Source organism: Ochlerotatus camptorhynchus, unplaced genomic scaffold (genome assembly GCF_037179485.1).
Source record: "Ochlerotatus camptorhynchus isolate MF236.1 unplaced genomic scaffold, CSIRO-AGI_Acam_v1.1 ptg000232l, whole genome shotgun sequence".
NCBI classification, from domain to species: domain Eukaryota; kingdom Metazoa; phylum Arthropoda; class Insecta; order Diptera; family Culicidae; genus Ochlerotatus; species Ochlerotatus camptorhynchus.
This window is the reverse complement of record NW_027040722.1, coordinates 7,748,911-7,760,973: the sequence shown is the minus strand read 5'-3', so window position 1 is coordinate 7,760,973 and position 12,063 is coordinate 7,748,911. Positions and strand designations below refer to the sequence as shown.

The 12,063-nt window shown below is 34.9% G+C and overlaps 1 protein-coding gene across 2 annotated transcripts in view; it reads right to left on the bottom strand.

Annotated features, from left to right (window-relative positions):
• Positions 1 to 220: 220 nt before the first annotated feature.
• Positions 221 to 12,063, bottom strand: part of Npl4 (nuclear protein localization 4) — a 97,346-nt gene continuing 85,503 nt past the window's right edge. The window contains exons 8-11 of one of the 2 annotated variants that reach the window (XM_065225667.1): positions 1,157 to 1,390; positions 906 to 1,090; positions 720 to 845; positions 221 to 657 (exon numbers count right to left, since the gene is read on the bottom strand). In XM_065225667.1, the coding sequence (XP_065081739.1) occupies positions 651 to 657; positions 720 to 845; positions 906 to 1,090; positions 1,157 to 1,390 (552 nt within the window). In that variant the 3' untranslated portion in view covers positions 221 to 650. Of the gene's footprint in view, positions 658 to 715; positions 846 to 905; positions 1,091 to 1,156; positions 1,391 to 12,063 lie in introns of those variants that run through there. The other variant, XM_065225668.1, reaches the window with a different exon arrangement.

The following is a 12,063-nucleotide window of genomic DNA, read 5'->3' as shown; positions in this document are numbered from 1 at the left end:
ACGACAAACTTTGACACATCGGACCAATCGTGGGTTGTTTTAATTTGAATATTTCTGAACATTTTCACGCTCACTTTACGCAATGATCAGCTTGAGGGCTATTTTGGTTCACTTAATTAATCTTCGAATCGAGAACGGACACTTGATACAGCTCGAGAGACGATGAGATGCGACCGATGGGTGTGATATCTGCAAAATTACGCTGGACGTAACAAAAATCCAAGTTTCAATCATTTTTATTTTGAGTTTGAAAATAAATATATTCTTATATCTAAGAATCAAGTTGATTTTTTACCCATCACTTCCACGCATAAATTTTCCGCTCCAACACTTTACTTGACCCCGGAGCAACGAAACGATAGTCCTAGAATTTCTCATGTCAAATAATCCATTCATCGGTTTGGTAGATCAACCAAACCGGAAACAATTTTCAGATATGAAGTAATGGTTTCCTCATAGTATTCAATTGGAGGTGTTGTAATCCTGCTTTCTGCTATGTATTTTTTTTTCACTACGTTTGATTAGTTAAACTGAAAGATTAAACAATTTTCAATATAAGCAAAGTACAATTCTCAATATTCAAAGTTGCTGTAGTTTGCTAGAAATTGTTTACCCATCGGCAGCCATTAGTACGTGTATTCAGTAGTATTCTAGACCCTATGGGAAAGATACGTTTGCTTTAGCTGTGTCTTACAAGAGCATTAAAATCAACCACCTACCTGGGAAGATTGCATATTTCGCACGTTGGCAGTTCCCGACTGTTGATGAACGTACAGTGAGAGCAGGTCCAATTCTGTTCCGCTTCACCGACCGATACAAATTCCACATCGTTACTCATGCTGGAGCTTCAATAAAGAAAGGAAAAGGATAGTATCTACAAACCAAGTTCACCAAATGAAACCTACTCGTCGTGGTGTGAGCTGGCCGAGATCAGTTGCTCCAAAGTTCGCCACACTTCCTGATTCTTCCACTCGGTGGCCGCCGTCTTGTCCTTCTGGCGCACCGCTTCCAGCAACGGAGCCATTTGCGATTTCATCGGCAGCATGTCCATGCGATACAGATAGAACAGCAGATGAAAGTCGGACATGGACTGAAATGATATTTTTTTTTACGTTTCAAGATCATTAGATATCGTTTAAGGAAAGCAATTCATTACCTCCAGGAAGTCCATGGATCGGGACTTTGCTAGATAGTTGCTCAAGGTGGCGAAATCCTGAATGTGTCCATCGATGAGTCGATTCTCAACCGGGAAGTACTGGCTGACTTCTTTTCGCTCGTGGAATGTAAACAGCGGAACCATCGGCGTCGAAGCGGGTACATCTACCAGCAAATACTCAACCGGCAGTGGTCGGCCCAGGCGTTGAACTTCGTTGCCGTAGACGTCTTTTTCCTGGCGATGGGAGAGAAAGGAGAGATCGAATATTTAATTTAAAAATTTAGATGTTGGGATGGAAATTTGTCGAAGTCTCAGACACTTGGTTTGAGTTAAGCTTGAAAGCATATCATTTTTTAAGTCAGACTTCCTGAATATTTTGGTTAGCTTTGTTGAATTTTGAAATTTTTTCATGATGTATAATCTTGAAAATTCACATTTTGTAAGTGCAGCTGTTATCAGCTACATAATCCATTAAATTTAAAAAAAATAATTGTTCGAATATTGGAGTTTAACGGTGGATCAAAACACTACGATGTTTTATGAAATACATTTAAGTCTTTGGAATTGGTCTTCTTCAGGGGATATAAAATTGTACAGTCTTTCAATCAGCGCAAACATCTTTTTTTTTTCTTTGGACAGGCTAAGACCATGACTGGTCCATCTTTGCGACCTTAAATTAAAACTAACCCTGGTGAAGATCGCAACCTCGTGAATCGAAACGTTGACGATGATAACACTATAATCTACACATTTTTGCTTGATGACTAAAAACTGAAATAAAATGACTAATTCTTCAAGATCTTTTAAGTTTTCCAAATATTTAAACTTTCCTAAAATGATCGGTGCTTCCTTGAAGTAATTGAAGGTAAACTTTAATAATATTCTCTTGACATCCCTGAATTTCTCAGAACTTTTTAAAAGTTCGCACACCTTTCCTTGCCTCGCCTTGATTTCGATACTTCCTTGAAGCTCATAGAACTTTCTGTAAAATATTTGAATTTCCACGAGATTCCTCAAATCTTCAAGAAACTCTTGCATTTATAGCTATTCATGGAACTTTCCTGAAGACCTTGCAAATTTCTAGAATTTTTTTGAAGTTTTCAGAACGTTCTTTAAATTCTTGGATTTTTAAAGAAATTCTCAGAAGTTCTTGAAGGTTCCGGCAGTGTTTCTGATGTTAATGGAACTAACATAAAGTTTTAAAAATTGTCCATAAGTTTTTGGAACATCATTAACGTTCCCGAAATTTTCCTGACGAGGGGAGGGACTCCAACTATTTTAAAGTATTGTGGACTTTGTTCTTAGAATATCTTATTAGTTCCTGCAATTTTTCTGAAGTGAATCGAACGAAATGAAGTGTTCAAAATTTTCCTGAAGTTTTCGGAACTTCTCAAAAGTTTCCACAATTTTCTGGTTATACATGGAACCAGTCTACGTAGTTAATGAACAGCCCCTTTTGTTCATTAACTACGTAGACAGTTTTTTAGGATTCTGGAGCCTCCCTCCCCCTGCGTAGACAGTTGCCGATACACATACCCCCTAGCAGTCTACGTAGTTAATGAACAGCCCCTAATCTACAGATATCAGAAATTTTATAAAACTCTTTGAACTTAGCGAAGGTTTTCAGAAATATATTGGAAAATTTCAGAAATTGATACGCAAATTCTGCGCTAGCTGTAACAACCCTGGAACTCTTTTGAAAATTTACTCAAAATCGCTCGGAAATTCTGCTTAGAATTTTCTAGAAATTTTGTTTTCATCGATTTTTAGCAAACATTTGTGCTTGGTAACAAATATCTTTCCTTCTTATCCTATCAGAAAGCGAGTAATTGCGTTATGGCCATAAACCGTACCTAGGGTTAGGACAAGAGTGAGTGCTACCCGAGCAAAGTCGGTTAACAAAATGAAAGCAAATCGATATTAAAGTGTGCAGTTCCTATCATAATGAAAACTCATTTTGATTTCAAATGTTGCGACATAAGTCTGATATCATATTGTGCTTTCATTATGCAGTCAAGACTTTTTAAATGACAGCAACTTAACTTGAAGTTCTGCTGTTTACGTCTTGTTTAAAATTTAATTGAAATTCATCTGTCGTTGAACTAATGATTATCGTTTATCTGATTTGTTTAACACATTTTAGGTCATTCGTGACTTGCCCGAGGTGAGATTGGAGCCCAAGTCTTTCAGCTTGAGAAACATGAATGGTAACCATTTACTCCAGGCCCGTATTCAGTTGAACATTATGAATGCAAAATCAGTAATCAAATTGATTTCATTGAAAGCAGGATTAGTTTTCCGTTTGCTTCAACAGTGTAAAATTTTGCTCTCTTTTTTGCTGTGTTAACCGTTAAGTCAACCAAAATGAGATCAACTGGAGTATTCGAAATAAGTTGCATCATAACAGCAAATTTTGATTTCAATTTGATCTTCAGCTTTGCTCGGGTAATGTGTCAACCGTCAGAGGATAATGGAGCATCACTTAACCTTGTTGGGCTATACTAGATGCTCACTATGACCAACCATCAAATAACAAAACAACGAAACGTACGGTACAAGATGTCCACGTTTCAAATATTTGTTGGATTCTAAGGCATCCTGTTGAAATCTGCGATTTAAACAAGCCCGGTGTTTTCTGACACATCTTGCCCCTTAATACTGCACAGTAGGCCTGACCGCATTGATACGCGCAGGGCATCTTCTGATAGAAATTTGTAGATGAATTGATCATTTGTAGTTGTTGTGAGAAAAATACTAGATCAATGTGTTGGTACCCAGCTCCCATTTGAATAACACAATGTGGAAAATAGCAAAAGAGTAAGAGGTTGTATCCAAGACACGACCGTAGATTTAACGTAGGATTACGAAAGGTCACATGAATTGATTTTTTTAACTCGTTATCAATGAAAAAGTTCGATAGGTTGAAATTCGGAAGCAATTTGAGAGTTCTGTTTGTGAGGTGCTCTGTCAATGTCCATGTAGTACAAGCCAATCCTGGACGATATGTCTTTGATACAAGCTCTTACTTGAACTCTTCAGTTAACTCTTTTATCAGTCATTTGTGGTCCTGAAAAGGACCGATGGGTTGGAAGCTAGGAAGCCAGTTTAGATCAATGCCGTGGAAATTTTTCCTCGATGTTCTTGAAGATGATAGTGGTGCGGAATTCAAATATGTATTAGGGAAAACACATCAATCACAGAATCTGAGCTTACCGGACGGTACTTAAGTTTATGCTGTTTGATGCAAATTTTAAGCCTCTTCTATTTTTTTTAACTAGGCAAGAATGTTTTTGCTATTGTTCTCTTATTAGTAGGGGCTTAAAATTTGCATCAAAAGGCATAAAGATAGCTACGATCTGGCATGCTCAGTGCTTGTTATCAATATTCTGCGACTGTGTTAGACAAATTTTGACAAATTTCCAAAAAATACTCATTATCAACCGCTTTGTCGTGATGGTTCAGTAATGCTGAGCTATTGGGGAGTTCAACATGGATGAGGCTGGCGAGCTGTATGTTGTTTAGAACGAGGTTGACGCACTTGGCATAGAAGGCACATAGTCACTCACGAAGATGGATTCCGAACAGTAGCGGTGAGGCTTCTTACTCCTTATTCGGTGAATGGACGCTCATGCGGGCTGCAGATCGCTGCTTGCGGGCAGCCTTTCGTTGTGTACTGGAGAAAAATGTACAACGTCACGCGCCGAAAGCACTGACGACCGACCGGTTACCATCACACACGGTGATTGAATAAGCACCGTGGAGGGAGACAGGATCGAATTCGATTTTGACATCTGTGTTAGGGAATGCGCTGTTTGCAGGCAATCGGTGATAATTTTGATCACTATTGCAACAGTTGGACGTTTGTGTAATTTTTAATAGTGACCTATTGAAAATTAATAAAGTGTTCAATTTAGCAGATTCGTAGCAAAATCGATTGGCTTGTTTAGAATTAAAATCCATCCGCTATTGACAGAGTTATATGTGGTCAAAACCTGACCACTTTTCGTAATGCGGTTAATTTTGGTTTATTTGAAATTGCACCCCCAATATGTTGCCGAAAGACGTAATCCTACGTCAAAAATCCTCATGCACATAAGAGCAGCTCCAGGCAAAAAAGCGAAAAAAATTGTTTTAACGACCTTCTTCGATTTGTTTGAAATTTTGAGTAATTGTTTGTTATGGGCAATGATTCACATTTTTGCAATAATTCGGCCATTTCGGGCTTGTGACATTTTCAAAATGGTGTCCTTACAATGTTTAAAAAAAAAATCAATTCTGATCGATATGACGTCTGCGACAAAGTTATAGATAAAAATAATGTATTTCTGGAAAAAATAAGCATGCAATTATTTTTGTTAAGATTTAAAAAAAAAAAAATGTTAAAAGCAGGGCTGGTAGCCACCATTGCTGTCAAAACTAGTGATTTTAGTGACCATGTTTAAGAAATAAGCGACTAAAAAGTGACCTAAGAGAAGAAAAGTAGTCGTTAAGATGACACATCAAATAAATGTTTGATGTTTTAGACTTATTCAATTAGTATCGCATAAACACTTATGTACGATATGACCCTTTAAAGCGAAATATTCAATAGAATGTTTATGGCCAAACCCACGGTATTAGTCAAGGTATCTACAAACTGCAAAAACCTGGAAAACTGGGAATCCACAGGAAATTTTATTTTTCCTTAAAATATCTGGAAGTCTCAGAGAATTTAATAATTTCTTCCTAAGGATATTTTAAAGAAAGTTTTAAAATACAAGAATATAATTATTCTCGTTATTTTTATTCACACTTTGAACTTTATAGATCCACAGTGGGTTAATCATCAGTAACAAAAAAATAAAAATAAATTAAACAGAGGCATGTTTTTTTTTTGAACCTGCATATATCCTAGAAATTTTATATTTGAATTAGTTCTGGATTTAAAAGTTATGGTACTTCAATAAATTTCCAAGAGTCTGGAGTCAAATTCCATGCACAGTTTGAAAGGCTCGTGGAATTTATCATAATTTCTAAGAACTTCATTCTAAGGGAGTTCTGGGAAAAAAAATCTTTCAGAAAATAATCAAATGCAATCTGCTTTCATTCAAGGTAGTTCTGAGGAATTTTAGATTTCATGTGAAGCCTGATAGTAGTGAGTAGAGTTTCAAGAGACCCTGAACTGAATTGAAAGTAAATTTTAATGCAAACTCTTAGGCATTTCGGAGGAGAACAACTCCTGTGAACTTCAGAGGAAAATTCCAAGCGCATTCTGAAGATAATTTCATAAAGTTTGTGGGAGAAAACGCATCCGGAGCATAAGTCCTTGGATTTTTATTTTGAGAATACTAAAAGGAGGATTACAAGTAAATCTGAGAATAACTCCAGGGCATCTTCAAAGGAATCCGTTAAATAAATTCTGGAGGGTTTGCCAAACAAATTATGAGAAGAAATCGAAGGAATATGTCAGGAGGTTTTCAATGTGAGTAGTATTCCAAGGGAAGAAGTGAGATTCAAAAGAAAATCTGAAATGAATTCAATGAATATTCGAAGAATCTTTCCAAAGAGTTTCTTATTGTGGAGAATTTCAAGGTAATTCCGATGAAAACTAAAATAAAATTGAATTCGGAGGATAGTTTCATCGACATTTTGAGGAATATTTCAATGGAAATCTCCGTTGAATATGAAATGGACTATTCTGTGGTCTTCAGAACTACTTGAAAGTTCCCAAATGTTTCCTGTAGTTAATGAAACTGCCTTGAAGTTCTTTTGTTGTTTAAGAAACTATATTTAGCATCACATTCTTAAACTTCCTTGAACATTATAGGATTTCCTAAAGTTTCCCCAATTTTCCGAACGTTTATGGATCTTCTTTAAAGGTTTAACAATTCGCTGAAGTACTCTAAACTTCTTTAAAATTGATGTGACTTCTCTAATGTTAAAGAAACTGCTCTGAGGTCCTGTGTTCTCTTCTGAAATTCTCAAAACTTCTCTTAAGTTTTTGCAGTTCTCATGAAGCTTGAATTTAATTGAGCTTCCGTGAACTTCTGAACTCATGCGAAGGCCTCAACTAACTTTTGAAAGTCTCTGAAATTATCTTGAAATCTGGAAACTGCTTTAAATTTCCCACTAATTTTCTGAAACTAATGGAACAGTTCTCCCCCTGAAATTCCTTCAATTTTCGGAACTTACTAAACTTTTTTCAAATTCTCCCGCATTTTGCTCAGTTCCATAGATTTAATTTCAATAAAGTTCTCGAAATGTTTCTATAAATTTTTCGAAATTTTTCTAAATTTCTGGAACATTTGAGCTCCCGAAATTGTCATGGAATTAGAACGTCAAGATTTTTCTGAAGTTCATGAAACTTACTCTAAACTATCGACAATAATTTAAAGCTTCTTCAACAGTCTAGATTTTCCTGGTGTTATAAAAACTGCCTGAACAATTACTGAATTTGTTTAAAGTTCTATTGACTGCCTTGAATTTATCAGCATTTTTTTAAGAACCCACAACTTTACTGAAATTAACTGATTTGCACTGATGTTTCGAGAATTTTCCTGGACTTATCTATGCTTACCTGAAGATCTCTAAATTTGTAAATAATCCGGCAAATTTTCTGATATATATTCATAATTCCCTGACGCTTCTGACGTTTTCGGATCAATCATAGAATTCTCGGAATACCCCATAATTCAACGGAACTCCTTGTAAGTAGCTGCAAATTTGCTTGAGTTAATGGGACTATTCTGAAGCTATCTGATCGTCCTCGAAGTACTCGGAACATCGCTGAATATCATAAAACTATCTAAAAATATCTAAATTTATTAGAAGTTCTATGGAATTTCTTTGAGATATCGCTACTTGCTAAAAGTTTGCATTTTTTATTAATGGAACATCGTTGATGTTCTATAATCAACATAGCTAATTTTTGTATTTTTTAAAGTTCTTGAAATCTCCATGATTTAACATTCTTAAAACACTCTCACTCTCGGAGCTTTGCTGAAGTTTCCGGAAATTCCCTGAGTTTCTCGAAACTTCTTTAAGGTTTCTACAATTTCCTTGAAATTATTTGAACTGCCCTTTGATTCTCTGATTTGTCTTGATATTCTCAGGGCTGGTAGCGATCACTGCTGAAATAGTGATTTTAGTGACCATGTTGAATAAATAAGTGACCAAATAGTGACTTATAGTTGTAAAAATAGTGACTAAAAAGTGACCTAAGAGAAGGTGCATCAAATAAATGTTTGATGTTTTAAACTTATTCAATGATCATCTCATAAACATTTATGTACAATATTAACCTTTAAAGCGAAAGATTCATAGAAAGTTTATAACCAATCTCACGGTATTAGTCACGGTGTCTACTAACTTCAAAAATCTGGAAAACTTTTTGTTTATTAAAGTACCTGGAAGTCTCAAAGAATTAAAAAATTTCTTAATAAGGAAAATATAAATAAAATAATGAATTTTAAAATATAACCATTTATTTTCTCTCGTTATTTTCATTCACACTTTGAGCTTTAAAGATTCACAGTGGATTAATCTTAAGTAAGAATTAAATAATTTTTTTTTTGTTTCTGAAGACCACTGTCCTTTTGTGAAGTTTCCGAAGTTTTTCTAAATTTATGGAACTTTTGTGCTCCCGCATTTTTCATAGAATAAAAACGAAATAATTAATATAGTTCTACGATTTTCACTGAAGTTCTCAAGATTTTTCTGAACTTCATAAAACTTCTCCTAAATTGTCGACACTAATTTAAAACTTCTTCAATAGTCTAGACTTTCCTGGTGCCTAAACGATTACTGAATTTCTTTAACGTTCTCTAGACTGCCCTGAATTTATCAGCATTTTTATGAACCCGCAACTTTACTGAAATTGATTAATTTGCCTTGAAGTTTCGAAAATGTGCCTTGAGTATTATAACCACTATTCACTAAATTTGTTTAATAATCCTGCTAATTTTCTGATATATATTCATACTTCCCTGACGCTTCTGACGTTTTAGGATCAATCATAGAATTCTTAGAATACCCTATAATTCCACGGAACTCCTTGTAAGTGCTGCAAATTTGCTTAAGTTAATGGGATTATTCTGAAGCTATCTGATCGTCCTCGAAGTACTCGGAAGTTCGCTGAATATCAATAAACTATCTAGAAATATCTAAATTTAGTTCTCCGGAATTTCACTGGTTGCTAAAAGTTCTCGCTTTTTATTAATGAAACTTCGTTGATGTTCTCTAATAAACTTAGTTAAATTTTCGTATTTTGTGAAGTTCTCTAAATCTCCATGATATAACACCCTTAAAATACTCTCACGTTTTCCGAAGTTTTCGGAAATTCGCTGAGTTTCTCGAAACTTCTTTAAGGTTTCTAATATTTCCTTGAAATTATTTGAACTGCCCTTTGATTCTCTGACCTGTCTTGATGTTCTCGAAGCTTCCATAAAGCTCTTAGTTCTATTGAAGGTCTCGGTTCTGCTCGGAAATAAATAGAATTCCCGTAAACTCCTTTAAATTTTCCTGAAATTCTCTGGACTTCTGTGACTTCTGTTCATAAATTCTCTGAAGGTCTCTGTACTTCCCTGAAAATCGCGGAACATCTTAAGGGGTTTCGATTTGTTTTTCAGCACATCACGGAACTATCTTGAAATTATCTAAATTTACGATTATAGAGTTTTAATCTATATCGCTATTCTGAGGTGCTTAGAACTTCTTAAAAATTTGCACAATACCCTTCAAGTTTTTTCAATTTCTCAAGTTCACTTGACACCTGTGAAGTTCTCTGAAATTCGAGAACTTCATAAAAGTTCCTGAAAAGTCTCGGATGCTAAAAGGACCGCTTTGATGTTCTTACAGTTTCCAGTAAGTTTCCCATATTTTCAGCGTATAAACTTCTCTTATGTTCTTGCAGTTTGTTTATAGGGTTTCACTGAAAATCTCAGCATTTCCTTTCATTCCTCAGAACTTCTCCAAAGTTCATACAATTGTTGTAAAGTTAATGGGACTGCATTGAAGATCTCTAATCTTTCATAAAGTTAATTACGAACTTGAAATATATCATTTATTTTTTTACTTAATTCTGGCACTTTGAATATTTTCAATATCTTGAACTTGTACATGGAGTACGAAACTTCAAGATATTGAATATTTTTAGATCTTGGACTTGCTTACTTGGAAAACTCAGGTAATTTTATCCAGACAAATGAGTAGAAATCCTGTATACAGAGAAAGACGATTAAACGTCACAACGCAAGAATAATCAATCTTGAAATAAATTCTCGCTAAAAAAGTTGAAAATAGTGACTTATTACAAGAAAAAGTGACTTTAGTGACTGACTTGAAAAAAGTTACCAAGTCACTAAAAAGTGACTCGCTACCAGCCCTGCTTTCTCGAAGCTTCCCTGAAGCACTCAATTCAATTGAAGATGTTGGTTCTGCTAGGAAATAAATGGAATTCCCTTTAACACCTTTAAATATCCCTGAAATTATGTGGACTTCTGTGAAGTTCCTGACATATTTCTGAAATTTTCATAAATTCTCTGGAGGTCTCTGTACATCCCTGAAATTCTCGGAACATCTTAAGGATTTTCGTTTTTTTCAGCACATCATGGAACTATCCTGAATTTTTTATAAATTCATGATTATAGATCTTTAAACTGCTCTAAAAGTCTGAACTAAGTTACGGGAACTGCTCTTAAGATATGAAATTCCCCAAAGATCTCTAGATCTAGCTTTTTTGAGGTGCTTAGAACTTTTTAAGTAAATTCTTCAATACCCCTCAAGTTTTCTATATTTCAAGAGTTCGATTGACACCTGTGAAGTTCTCTGAAATTATAGGAACTTCATAAAAGTTCCTGAAAATTTTCGGATGCTAAAAGAACCGCTTTGAGGTTCTTAAAGCTTCCAGTAAGTTCCCCATATTTTCAGCATGTTAACTTCCCTTATGTTCCCGCAGTTGGTTTATGAAGCTTCACTGAAATTCTCAGCATTTCCTTACATTTCTCAGAACATCTCCAAATCCAAGAACAAAATGTAGGCATCGATTGGACTATCAGATCCTAGACAGTGCAAGAAGAATAATCAATCTTGAAATAAATTCACGCTAAAAAAAGTTGAAAATAGTGACTGATTACAAGTAAAATGGACTTTAATGACTTGGCCTTAAAAAAGGAGACTTTTTAGTGACTGGCTTGAAAAAGTGACCAAGTAACTAAAAAAAGACTCGCTACCAGCCTTGTAAAACCCAAATATCTCAAAATGTTCTTCGCGATTTCTAATGTTAAAAAATTCTTACGAAAAATGCAAACTTTTGGATTCTTGAAAACTGACAAAAATCGTAGAACAAAAACTTTTGGTTAAATTTTTGATCTTTTCGTTAGTACGTTTTGTTTGTTTTTAATGATTGTCCATAATTTTAAACAATTCAGAAGTTTGCTTAAAAAAACAAATATCGGACAAGCACATTTTGAGATATTTAGATAAAAAAAAAAAAAATTACTTGAAATTACTAATAACATTATTTTGTATGTTATGTAGGGAAATCTTTGTCCAAAATGGCCGAATTTTAGCAAAAAAGTGAACCATTGGCCATCACACACAATTATGCAAAGTTTCTTGCAAATCGGAGAAGGTTTTTTCGATTCGTCATTAGGCGTGGAAGGGGTGATGACCAGAGTTAAAAAAATTGTTGTTTTAATTAACCTGTTACTGCATATATAAGCATTCATTCGTGTGCCTTTCAGCGATTACAATCGATATCACACAATTGTTCAACGAAACATTGAATAGTGCGACGAGTTAAGTAAGGCTGGAAAATAGCAAGTTATAGAACTGAATCTGTCCAATGTCTGTGCCTTTTCCAACCGGCAATCTTGTAATGGTTCAAAATGTGAGAATTCTACAGGAGAACGGATAAATTACGCTGAAAA